At 39.3% G+C, this 13,910-nt stretch overlaps 1 protein-coding gene across 2 annotated transcripts in view; it reads right to left on the bottom strand.

Moving 5' to 3' along the window:
* Window positions 1-5,753: 5,753 nt before the first annotated feature.
* Window positions 5,754-13,910, bottom strand: part of ST6GALNAC3 (ST6 N-acetylgalactosaminide alpha-2,6-sialyltransferase 3) — a 324,436-nt gene continuing 316,279 nt past the window's right edge. For both annotated transcript variants that reach the window (XM_032782167.2, XM_032782165.2), the window contains exon 5: window positions 5,754-12,725. In XM_032782167.2, coding sequence (XP_032638058.1) covers window positions 12,539-12,725 — 187 coding nt within the window. In that variant the 3' untranslated portion in view covers window positions 5,754-12,538. The remainder of the gene's footprint in view (window positions 12,726-13,910) is intronic.

The raw sequence follows: 13,910 nt of genomic DNA, 5'->3' as shown, positions 1-13,910 counted from the left end.
AAAGAGCCCTTTATATCGATATAAAGGGCGTTGTAGTGTGGACGGGTACAGCGTTAAATCGATTTAACGCTCTTTAAATCGATTTAAACGCGTAGTGTAGACCAGGCCTTAGAAGTGAAGTCTTACACCCACTTGGCCTGCTGGTGGGGTAGTTTACCATTTCAAGCACCCTGATAGGTAAAAAAAAATTCCCCTACATTGTCAATAGAAAGTGCACTATTACCTTTATCAACCAAACTTGTAATCTCATAAAAAATCAATTTAGTTTGACAGAATCTATTGTCCATAATACCATGTTGCTATTACCCTCCTTTAATCTTTATTCATTTCTTTTTGCATCAGAAGCTAGGGCCCTAGCTATGGCTGGACACAATCAGGGTAGAACTGCCTTTTTAAGGCCTTTGGGCCCAAGCCTTTGGTAGTTTTTCATGCTATGAAAGGAAAACACATCTGTCTAGGTACTTATAAGGCTCTCATCAGCAGAGAACCCATTAATCAATTTTAGCTTCTACACCCCGTGAGGTAGGGCAGTATTATCATCCCCATTTTACAAAGAGGCACAGGGCAGATTTAGTGACTTTCCCAATAACACAGTGGAAGTTTATGGCTGAGCTAAAATTTTTCAGTTCCCTAGAGACACAGCCCACTAGACTGCACTTCCTACACTAGGAAGAAATGGAATCTGAAAGACAGATTTTTTTTCCAGTCTGGAAACCTAGGTTTTGCCATTGTGTAATACCACAAAAGCTACCACTGGCAAACCACCTACTTTCATTTTCTACAAGAGATGGGGATACAAACACATTAACATAGTTCTGTTCCCAATTAAGCAGAGCTATGGTCAGGCAAGGAAACCACCAGGTTTCAGGACAGATGACACCACCATATTACGTGCCTTTCACCAGTCAAAAATCACTGAGAAGATGGAGAAGTGCAACTTGTAGAGCATTGGAACAAGGCAGTGTCAACCGTCAGGCATCTGTCTCTCAGGTGTGATGATATATATAGAAAATAGTTGGAGACCAAATGGATAAATAAACCTGAAGGGCCTGGGCTGATGAAATACAGATATTCAAGAGCAGTCTGGCTAAAGTTCAGTCACCGTCACTATGTCTACACAGCAACTGGAAGGTGTTTCCCAGCTTGTGTAGACATACACGTGCTATCTTTGCTCCATGAGGCTTCTGCCATATAGTGTAGCACACTATAGACCAAGCAGTGGTGATGGTGCTGATGGGATCATAATCATGGGGCAAGGACTTTTCATTGTAACTGAAAAACTGGGGAAATCTACTATGATGTGTCATACACAGACCCTTACCTCCTGTACACTGAAGTGGGGACAGAACTCTCCTGGCAAGAGCCCTGGAGGTTAATAAAACTGGAGTGATTTTTTTCCAGAGGTGTCTGAGGGAGAATGTTGTTTCTCACAAGCCACACTATTAATGGGTTGGTAGGACTTTACAGCTGTCCTTTGTCTTTGATGTTCACGAGGGTTACTTTAAGGCATTCTCTTCCTCACTTTTATTCTTAGAGGTCACCTTGGCTTTTGGAGGATTTGTGACAACTGATGTAGGAGAGAAATGACTACAGCCACAGGGGTACAAGTCTTGTACTGATGATGATCAATCACTTTGTAGGGACGGCCGCGCTGGACACAAAAGAGTCCAATATAGCTTTGTCAAAGTATCGCTCAGCAGATTTTTTTTTATGGCTCTTGGACAGCCTGGTCAATCAAGATTCTGAAAATCATCAGCTCCTGCAGTTAGCAACAGAAGTGCCCCTCTGCAGATGGACTGGCAATGGTTTCTGTAACCAGTCTGAAAATCCAGAGCCTTTATAAGCATTAAGAGCCTAACATTAGGCACATAAACTGAGATTTTCAAAGGAGCTGTGGGGAATTGGGTGCCCCAATCTGACTGAATGGAAACTGAGTATGTGACTTGACTCAGCTCCTCTGAACCTCTCAGAATCCAGTTTGAAGTTGGCGACTTTGCTTCTCTTTTTAAAATGGAAGGTTAAATTGTGGAGCATTGGGAGAAGTATAGAGTCATAGTCTGGATTGGCCTTTGCAAGGTTAAGATGTTTTCAGATACCAGACACTTGTTGGTACTCCTGTAATTTAACACAAGATTAAAAAATCACACAGAAATCATAGAAATGTGGGATTAGAGGGAACCTCAAGAAGTCACCTCACTAGGCTGAAGCAGGATTAAATATACCTAGACCAGCCCTCACAAGTGTTTTTCCAACCTATTCTTAAAAGCCTCCAACAATGGAGATTCTACAACCAGCTTAGGTAACCTGGTTCACTGTTTAACTATCCTTATAGTTAGAAATATTTTCATAACATCTTCCATAAATCTCCCTTGCTGCAAACTAAATTGAACTAAAATAATTGGCATAAAAATAAAACATAGAGATATTTTTTTCTTTATCAAAGCACTTTCAAATATTAACAAGTTGGTCTAATGACAGATTTGGATTTTTTTTTTAAAAAATAGACCTTCCTGTAGATAAATTAATATTTAAATCTCTGGCTTCAAGCCTGCAAAGCTGCAGGCAGACTCCTGTCAATGGGACTGTGTCAGAGTACAAGGGTCTGCTTGCATGAAGCTGCTTGTGGGATCTGGGCCTTAGGTCATAATGTGATTGTGGGCTAACTCATGTAGAGCACAGATGTGCTCAGAAATGGCCCCAAGTGTCTGTTTTAATATGTGAATGAACCACTGTGCATGCATCAAGGCTCTTGTTTTTATCATTACATTAAAACATTTCAATAATTAGATTTTATTACATAACCACATGCGGATCCACAATGCATAATTGAATGAATTCGCATTCATATACTACGCCACAGCAGTTGAGTGTGAACACAGATCAAAAATAACCCACAACATTAACGGAGCTGTATGGACAAAGGGGATTAAATGAATCCATATTTCATCATGTTATTAGTATGCATGTGCAGCTCACGCTCTAATCGCTCTGAAGGGAACATTAACGTGTATCCAGTGAGTATGTTTGAAAAATAACACACAAATTCTTAACAAGTCCCTTGGCAGGATACATCTGTATGAAGTTTGAAAGACCCTCAGAGCTCAGCCTGGGAATGCCATTTCTTTTCTATATTTAATTGTCGTTTTACCACAGAAATCCCACTCTTCTGTCTTCTTGACACCACAGTCAGCATGCCACAGCAAGGGATAGGAAATATGTCCTTTCATCCAGCACTCCTGTTTTCCACAGGTCAGATCAGGTACCAGAATCTGGGCCTAAATTACTGATATAAAGTCTGTATTATTTACCACAGCCTTGCCCTACACACCTGAAGCTGGAATCTTCTCACAAGCCCAGTTGGTCTATATGTGCTTAGCTAATGGACAAGTCATGTCAAGTGAAATTGTGTATACTGAAGCATGTTGGACATCAATGACTCTACTAGTTGCGCAATAAAAGTAGTAAATACTCACCAGTTTTCATCAAACATGAGCTTTCAAACAACCCTCTATGTTTGGAGTGCTCTCTCTCTTTCTGAGTGCTGAACACCCTCTCTTACCTCCTTCATATCCACTCACTTCTTAAGTGACTTCACTCTGTGGGAGAGTGGATGGGAGCTATGCACTTGTTACTGAAGGGAACTAATGTGCCTATTTAGGTCCCAATACTGCAAACACTTACACAGCTGCTTAATTTTACTCCCAAAAGTAGACCCACTGAAGTGAATAGTACTGCCCACATACTTAAAGTTAAGCACATGTGAGTGTTTGCAGGATCAGAGCCGTATTTATGTAATGTCATCAGATACCAATGTCTTCTAATATCAATAACAGTAATAATTCAAGCACAGTTGATGTATCACTTGTCCGAAGCAAAGACTAAACTTTTTGTGGGGCAGGGACTTTGGGGTTTTGTGTGTGTTTTGTGAACTATCACGTACATTTGCAGCTGTGTATAAATAAATAATATTTGTCTGGCACAAAGATGTGCACAAATGATGTAACATAAAAATATCCCCAAAAGAGACTGGAAATTGTACACATTTATTGTTCAGACTTTAAAATATCCCAGGCACAATTTTGCAAATACAGAGAAAGCACATAAAAATAATCCAAATGGGAATGAAAATAAGTAGCACACAGTAGGAAAACTGACAAAACGCAAAATATCTCAAATAAATTTTAACAGTACAAAAGACTCTTAAATCTAGCACTAAAAAAAGAAAATAAGAAATGTAATAATATATGAAACTTCTAATTAAATTCATTTTAGTAATATGTAATAGCAACTTCATAAAAACAGGAGACCGCTTATATATCATGTATACTCACTCACCCACACCCACATATATACAGGAACCCATGGGTATTCAAGGAGAAGAACAAAAATTGCCCCTGTAAAAAGATGAACAGGAAGATGTGCATTATATACTATATTAAAACAATGGATGCATTAGCAGAGCAATATGTACACAATAAAATGCCTATTTTGAGTAAACGAAATGAAAATTAATCTGATCAAGACAGGCACTTTCCATATTGCGCACATGGTGGATTATACTCTACTGCATCACATTTCTAACTTGTGGAGCAAATTTAGGGCATGGTCCTGTTAGGTGCTGAGACCTCTCAGCTCATATTACCTGAGAGGGTTCAGATCCGAAAAGGGCAGAGTTATGAAAGGAATGAGCCTAGGCCAAGAAGTATGGAGGAAAGACCCAACACTGGAGCTTCTGTTTAGCCAAAAGATTGTGTTGCTAAATGGGGTGAACAGAAGTTCTCGCTATAGGAAATATTGGTTTTCCTCATTCTGATTTGGTAATACCTGGAAAAATGCTTCTTGTGATATCAACTGCATGTGCTTGTGCTGAGGAGGGGACAGATGGGAGACCTTGACAGCAGTCAGCATAGGAAAACATTTCCCCAGCCTCAGAAATGTTAGTGTCAGGAATTTCAACACGAACAAACTGTGCAGCTACTACATTCATCCTGCCACGTACAGAAATCATGCAAAAACTAAGGTACTTACACGGGAGTCAAACATTTGTAAAATGTTGCCCTAACAACGTAATGTATTTGACACAGCCTGTGTCAAGAAAGTTATTCCTAAGGTTATACTCAAATGTGGGCTTTCCTTATAGCAGGGCACAGAAATGATAGCTGAGCCCCAGGGTAGGTTCACAAAAACATGTTTAACTATGTCTGATATTCAAGTGAAAAATGTCAAGTTTAGTAAACGTTTTCTGACTGGCTTCACTAGTTTATATGCCACAGTCTGCTAATGGCACTGCTATAGGTTTGAAGCAAAGCTCTACAACTCAACGTCATACAATATTAAAGAGAAAGAGCTACTATTGCTTACAATATGCACATAAGTTCCATTATCTATTACGGCATGAGAATAAAATAATACATAACATGCTATCATGCATACTACATGGTAAGAATATGCATTAGTTCAAGTTACAATTTCTTTAGAGCCGGTAAATCAGAATGGTACTAGATCATATTAACATACTAACACCCTCATTTCTACAGGACTTATTATAACAGCAGCCAGAGATATATTCAAAATCAAACGTTGGAAGCGTCCATTACCCTTTGCAAGTTAGTTAAGCTTAAAACATACTGACAGTAACATAACTCAATGGCATTTCAGCTGAACTGCTCCCTCCTCCAAGACCTGGACCTGGACACTCACACCACTCATACCTGGGGCTAGATTATGACACTATATCTCCAAGTGCTAAAGATGCTCTGTAGGAACAGGTTCTGTGGGGGAGGGAAGGAGAAAGAATTTGGCAGGCTACAAGCAGGTCATGAACTGCCCTATTTGGGATGGAGGATGCATATAATCTAATGGAGCTGTGGGAGCAGGGCAGTTTTGGGGGCCAAAGCTCGCAATGAGGGCTGGGACACCAAGCAGATGGCCCTGGCCTCCTGGGAATCCCTATTTTGGACAGATCTTATGGGGAAAGATTTCATTCCTCCCCCCATTAGTCTCCTCTTGCAGATTTCACCATGGGAGCACCAGTCCAGTCCATGGACATGAATATTCTGTGGGTTATGTAATATGGCGTAAACAAACAACATGTTGTTTCCTGAAGCTTTGCACAGAAACACATCAGTACTCAAGAAGCTACATTTGGATTTTGGCTATTTATTCACCAAGGCATCCTTCACCTCTGCATGTTTAAGTCACATTTCTTTGTATCCTCCAAAGAATAAAGGAACAGAAAGAGACACGTCTGCTGAAAATTGAACACGTTCTGCTCAAAAGAGCTAATCATGCCAAATCAGGAAACAAGAACAAAACCCGTGACTATTTGTTGTGCTCGATATGTACCATTGCCCAAGGACAGCTCTAAGCTGATGCTTTGGAAACTGACATGGAATTTTACTCTTGTGGTTACTCTAAGGTTCATCAGAAACAAGTACTAGACTAGCTCGAGCATCCCTAGAGGCACATGCTATTTCTAAAACACAGTCAGAGATGATTTGCAACCAAACCCAAGCATGAATGTGTAAAGTGCCTCTGTTTTTCCATCTTCTCAGGGCAATAAACATTTATAACTCAAGGTGGAATGTTCTTTGCTTTATTTGACATATTTTCTGGGTAAGCATCTGTGCTCTGACCTCAGCTGTCCTGAGACGGGTTCCGGCATTGTACCCCCGGTGATAGAGCATTGGTTGGGACAGCCCCAGCAGTGCTGAACTTGCTCTCCCTTGACATTACTATTACCATTTATACAATGCAATAGTGCACCTGGTGCTTGCTACACAAGACTGCTTACCTCAGTTCATCTAACAGCCAAGATTTTAAAATGATGGCTGTTCTGTGGCTGATTCAAAGCCCATTGAAGTAATTGGAGATACCTCCATCGATGTCAGTGGGCTTTGGATTGGGACCTCAGTGACTACCCAGGGCCTATACCATAGCAATGAGCACTCTGTGAATATTGAAGTGGTAGCTAAAATGACCTCTCCTGAATACAGTCTGCTCCTGCTTAAATTCTTTCAGTTTGTTATGACCTTTCAGAGTTTCATAAGTTTAGAACAGTTGAAAGAGAGAAGGGACCATTAGATCATCTAGTCTGACTTTCTGTATAACACAGGCCATTATATTTCATGAAAATTCCCTGTGTTGAGCCCAATGGCGTCAGTTAAATTAAAGCATTTTAGTCCTCAGGAGAATAAACTGTTTTGTGTCTCAGATAGAGAACATGAGAGACTGAGGTGTCACCAGTGCCCAAGGTCCCTGCAATGGCCATGAACTCATTAGGTGAGACATGCCCAGATAATCCCAGCAGGTGATCCACACCCTACCTGGGGAGAAATTCCTGTCCAACCCCAAATCTGGAAATCAGTTAGATCCTGAACATATGAACAAGACACACAAGTCAGGCAATTAAACAAAGAACCTGGATCACCCCCTTTGGATCTGTCTGCATATGGCACCCTCTGTGTGCATATCTCCTCATCCTACCTGGGAGAGGGGCTCAGCTGCCTCTACAGAACCAACTCCTCTGCAAGCGGTAGAGTTGGAGCCTTTGCAGGTGGGAGGGGAGGAGTGAGCAGGTCAGGGCCAATTTCCAGAGACCGACTGGAAAGCATTATTCAGCTTGACACACAACATCATATGCAAATACAACATCATCTAAATGTATCAAAGTTACATACCTGTAGCTATGTAACATGCAACTAGAAATGGATAAAAATGGAAAACATTTTGTGAAAATATCTTCTCCAATTTTTTCCAAGACAATGTCAACATTTTTGAAAACTGTTAACCAGCTCTACAGGCCACACAGAAAGTAAGCAAAATAAATAGGTCCTATATTTTAACCTTTTATCTAAGTTAGGACTATAGCTCGTCAGACAATGAATGCAAATTTACTTATTTGATATGAATAAAAAATATTCACAAATAATACATTTGACAAATATTTAACTATCTAACAGCTGACTGAATTAAGATACAATTATTTGTGTTTCACTTATTTAATGACAGATGGCAAAAACTTTGCCAAATTATTTGTGAATATTATTCTACCAAATATAACTAGGATAATCATTTGAAGTCTACAGGTCAACTGCTTACTTTCTTTACTCACACGAGCAGTTGATTAAAATAGGGGTCCTCAAAGAAAGCAAGCAAATAGCATCTAATTAAGGTCTGGTAATTTGCGGTAGTCCTTATTTAAAAGAATAAATGTTTCTGAACTGCTGTCCTAACTGCTCTCAGAAGGTAAATAATCAAGGTCTCTTAACATAGTCACAAAACAAAATTTTTTCTTCCATACTTCAGTGCTGATTTCTAACACAATCATCTTCAACACAATGGTCACAGTTCCTTACCCATATAATAAAAATAATGAAAAATTACACTTAGTTTATGCAAAAGACAGGCTAATTTAAATAAAGGAAGTGATGTTCATTTACTCTGGCGTGCATGAAGCTTGATGCAATGTTTCTAATGTGGTTTTTCTCAACCTGCAAATTCAAGGATCCTACTACAAACAGGTAGCAACACTTCCAAGTTTGCTTTGTGACAACTACAATCTAATAAGGTTTGCAATTCTGCTACACATTTAGCTGCTGCTAGAGATGTATTTATGTAACTGGGCATTGCACATGATAAAGTCTGATGAGCCATTCTATACAGCATGTAAATATTCCATAAAGAGCTACAATAGATTCCATTAACTTTAGAATAATTTCCTCTTTAGAAAAGTTTTTTTTAAATACAGATTAAAACCATTTGTGGTGTATTTTCCAATTATAGCAGAGAAAATAGTAATTTTTAGGGAGAAACTGATTGGTAGCATAGGCTCTCCAAACTCCCCCATTTAGGCCCCAATTTAGCAGCTCATTCCTAATAAGCAAAGCACATGCATGACTTCAGTGGGACATAAGCTTGTTTTTAACTCTATCCCTATTCAGCAATGCACCTAAGAACAAACTGAAATGCTTTGTCTTAGTTCCCATTCGTACAGGAACAGGGGAATGTCAGTGAACATTTCCATAGAAACTCTATAGTCAGTAAAGAAATGATACCACCTAGTTCTTACATGGCACTTGTCATCAGTAGATCTCAAATTGCTGTATAAAGGTCAGTATCATGATCCTCCTTTTCCAGATGGGGAAACTAAGGCATAGACTGGTAACTAGCCTAAGGTCATACATCCAGCCAATAGCACAGCAGTGATTAGACCCTCTCTCTCTCCTATGTCCCAATCCAGTGCCGTATCCGCTAAGCCATGCTGCACATTTTTCCCATATAATATACTGTAAATGCTGAACAGAATGCAAAGTCAGAACTGAATACATACAAAAGATTGGCCTTCTGTAGCAGAATGTGTGTTAACCACTATCTGTAAATACACACTGCAAATTTTAAACCAGTTTAGGTCTCCCGTTTTTTACATTAATGCAAAACACCATTTGTGGATTTGTGATTGGGATGTCCTAATTACTCTTGGAGGATGTTGTATAGTTGTATTAAATATTTGCATTGGCCCTGTTTATTTTTAAGAATAAGGCTTCACACACTTTACAACAGATTTATGTTGATCTGAACAAGTTCCAATTATCTTAAAACTATCTTGCCTTTATGCTGGAATGATACTGAAATATTGTCCTTTCCACATGTGGATAAAGGATCACCCAGGTCTTTATTCTGTCCTTATTGTGGGGAAAAAAATTGATATTTTTGAGAGAGGGGATGGAGGGCATTTTGCCAAAGTGTATATTGTAGAAGAATTGTAGGCTACTGATCTGAGGAATCTACGACCTATCATGCAAGATTTCTCTCACATGAAGGCTCCTCTCACCTACATGCACAATTTCTGCCCATATCTCATCACTAGTCACCCCTTCTTCTCCATTAACCCTTTTAATTCTGCCACTTTGTCTCGCCTGATGTTCACCCTTTGGATTCCTTTCCCCACAAGTGACTTCATACATTTCCCCATGTTGCCCTTGTACCGTATGCAGAGAACATCCCCCATAGTGCAGTGTGCCCAGCATCCCTTGTTCCTCCTTTAAATCCCTCATAGCAGCTCCTTTTATTAACTTTCTATCTATCCATTCAAATTGACAAGATATGTATGCATATAGCAAATCTAGCTCATGGGCTCACAGCTGCAATCTTCATCCTTACATTACCCTTTCCCCATCCTTGCCTTCTTTCAGCCCCTGCTATATTGGTCTATAATAGATTTTAAACTCTTGTGAGAGGAGGCATTTTAATCATTATTTTTATTATTTGTATATTATGTAAGTGCCTACAGGCTCCAATTGAGACTGTGGCCCCATTGTGCAAGGCGCTGTACAGGCACATTGGGCATGACAGTATCTGGCTTGACAAGCTTGCAGTCAAAGAAAAAGATGAAGTATGGGGTAAGGAAATGTGATAATTCTCATTCTGAAAATGGGGACCTGAGGCAGAGAAAGATCAAGTGACCTGTGACAGAGCCAAGCACTGAACCTAAATCACCCAAGGCTTAGTCCGGTGCCTTAACCAAAAGCCCATCAGGGTTGTGCCTGCCACGAACCAGGCACACCTATGGCACACAATAGGTACTAAGAGGAGAAAGCTCATGAATTTTAAAAACCATCAGGAAGATGCTGCAATGGAAAAAGCTAGTGGCATAGTCCAAGAGAAACAAAGAAGAAACATGGACATCACTCTCAACAACAAAGGAGAATGGTGTTTCCTCTTCGTTACAGAAGGGTGGCACTTCATGATGTTGAAGAAGAATATATATGCTCCGGACATATCAAATATAGATTTACATATACAAATATACATTAGGCAATTCAGTCAGTATACAAATACTTACATGTAAAAATAGAGAGACAAGAAAGGTGAGGTAATTGTCTCTCATATATCCTGGGACCAGCACAGCTATCACAACACTGCAACATGTAAAAATAGGTTTTTCCTTTCCCCTTTTCATGATTTATAAAAGCATACGAAGTTTCCTGTTTAATAGTGTGAGTGCACCACACACACTTCTTTCAAGTTTCACAGTATTGGTTATTACAATGTTGAAGCTGACATTCCAGGTGCTAAAACGTTCTTAGGAAATGTTTCAAACTGAAAGAGACTTAAACATTAATTTAAATACAGTAAAAAAGGTCACATGTTTAGTTGAACTATTTTCTAATTAAAAATGGTTCTGCAGCAGTTGAAATAAGTGATAGTTCACTTTGAACAGTGTATTTGAATTAGAGATGGGCAAGTATAAAAACTCAAGAGCTACCCCATTGATGCAATAATCCTATGAGGCGCCAAGAACCCTCAACTCTAACTGAAAGTGGAGGGAACTCAGCATTAGGAAGAACACACAGTATAAAAAGAGGGGCACAGCATCTTGCAGGATCAGACTCTGACATGGCTGCCACTTTCCTCAAATACATTCTTGTATGTTGGCTATGCCAAGTGCCATTGGTGAGGTCATAATAATAAATGCTTATATACCATTTTCCACCTTCAAAACACTTTATGGACATTAATTAATCCTCACAAGACCTTTGTGAGGTAGATAAGTATTATCCCCATTTTTAAAGGTGGAAAAACTGAGGCAGAAAGGTGAAACAAATTGTCCAAGGCTGCAAGGGATTCGGTGTTAAAACTGAGATCAGAACTCAGAGGAGTTTTGTGCTCCAAGTCCTGTCCTCGTATCCCTAGGCGTCCCCCACCATCATGTTTTTACACCATTTGTAGAGCTATTGTTTCAAAAAGCAGGTACAATTTAGGGTGATGTCCCAAAAAGTGAACTAATGTTAGTGGATGCTGGAACGTCATCCTCCAAAAATACTACAATTTGAGATGGTATCCAGATGAATTACATCATTCAAGACGATGGAAGCCAACCAATATGGAAGTAAGTAGGTAACCAGAGCTTCTGTGTTATCTATGGGCCTTCAAGCTATGAATATCTGTGCACATGGGAGTTATCTATAGTTCAGAAATCAGTATTTACCCCATCTCTAATTTTAGCACACCCAGTGACAGTGGATGCATGTGAAAGTATATACATACTGCCACATTGGTGGTCCTTAAAATTTATCCAGTTGTATGTAAGACAAATAAATACAGTTACCTCAGAATCTACTATTTTCCCTTATATTTGCCTATAGGAAGTTACCTTTAGTACCGCAAATCTTGAGGCTAATTAACTGCAAATAGTCATTTTAATTACCTAAGGCAACTGGAAAGTTTCTAAGGGCCACTACTCTGTGGGCATGCTTGTATATAACATGAAATCACTGCTATCTGGAAATGGCTGTTGTCTTTAATTAAAATGCAGTCAAAATGTAAAGTGCATTATGAGTATATAACCCTTAGTGATAAAATAAGCAACTCATCTGCCTTCCACAGATTGGTAAGTTTTGCTTAACAGCTGATCCATCAACTTCTCTATCACTGAGTTTTAGTTTAGTTTATCTAGTGTAAGAAAGTCCGTTAGATGTAAGCAAGATCATTGTAAACTGAGGCATTTTCGTATTATTATACTAAAGCAGAACCAATATCAAGACAGTGTCCAGTTGGGGTGCGTAAATATTATTGTGTGCTTCTTGGCCCATTTAGCAAATACTTTCTTTTCTGTGATAAACCTATGACCTCCATAGGGAGCATTTTCATGCAGAAAGTACTCATCACATTCATCTCTTCCTGGCTCATAATAATGGTAAGGGACCTTTCGAAAGGCTTCTGACCTGAGAAAGAAAACAAAACACAGATACATGTTAACACATTTTCCAGGAAATCCATTATATACACTGTAATTGTAGTCTATGGAATCCCCTCCATGTGTCTTGTATCTGGACTGCATTAAAAGCTAACGTGTAAGAAATCTTTCCATTATAGCATATGCACAGTATGGTTTGTGTACATTTTAATAGATCAGATAAGTAAATACAAGTCCTTAAGGTACACTGGCCTGACTAGTTCATATAGGATTATGGTCAGGGCCTAGAGGACACTCCCCCTGGGTTGTCCAACTGCAAAAGTTAGCCAATGTGTCAGTATCTCTAAATGGAAGGCTCTCATTGTGTAGTCCTAGTACCCACAACAGGCCCTTGTGTTGTCTGAGTAGGGCACAGGGCTGCTGATATTAGCAAGCAAAAGAGGAGGGAGATCTTTCTTGCTCTGCTATTCTTAGGAAGTGATTAAGCTAAAACAAACAAAATATCTTCTAATCGGGAATGCAGCCAGAACTGCAGCTATAGGGAAACCCCATCCCATCCTATCAGGGACACGGTGAAATGTTACTGTGCTGTTTACTGATTCTATGCCAGGGCTGTGTACCACGGAGTACTGGTTGAGCTCTATGGGGACAACTTTGTTTAGAGTGGAAGTGAAGGCAGCTATAAGAAATAATAAAAACATAATATACAACAAATAGAAGAAAGGGGAAGGTGATAGTAACCAATATAAATCATAAGTTAGGACATATAGAAAATTGATAAGGGAAGTAAAGTGACACAAGGAAAACTCTATGGCCAGCAGAGTTAAAGAGAGGTTTGTTTTAAACCTGCTGCCTGTTAAAGGTAATAGTATTGATGTAATATACATCAGTATGTTGGCATTTGACATGGGACCACACAACATTCTGATTAAAAACTAGAATGATATAAAATTAACATGGGACACATTAAATTGACTCAAAACTGGGCTAACGTATAGGTCTCAAAATGTAACAGTAAACGGGGAATTGTTATTGAGTGGGTCTGTGTTCAATGGGGTGCTGCAGTGATCAGTTCTGGGCCCGACGCTCTGACATTTTTATCAATGAATCAATGACCTAGAAGAAAACAAAATTATCACTGATAAAGTTTTCAGGTGATACAAAAATTGGTGGAGTGGTAAATAATGAAGAGGACAGGACACTGTGACAGACC

The sequence above is a fragment of the Chelonoidis abingdonii genome, chromosome 7, assembly GCF_003597395.2.
Source record: "Chelonoidis abingdonii isolate Lonesome George chromosome 7, CheloAbing_2.0, whole genome shotgun sequence".
Lineage (NCBI taxonomy): Eukaryota > Metazoa > Chordata > Testudines > Testudinidae > Chelonoidis > Chelonoidis abingdonii.
This window is presented reverse-complemented; position numbering and strand designations above follow the sequence as displayed.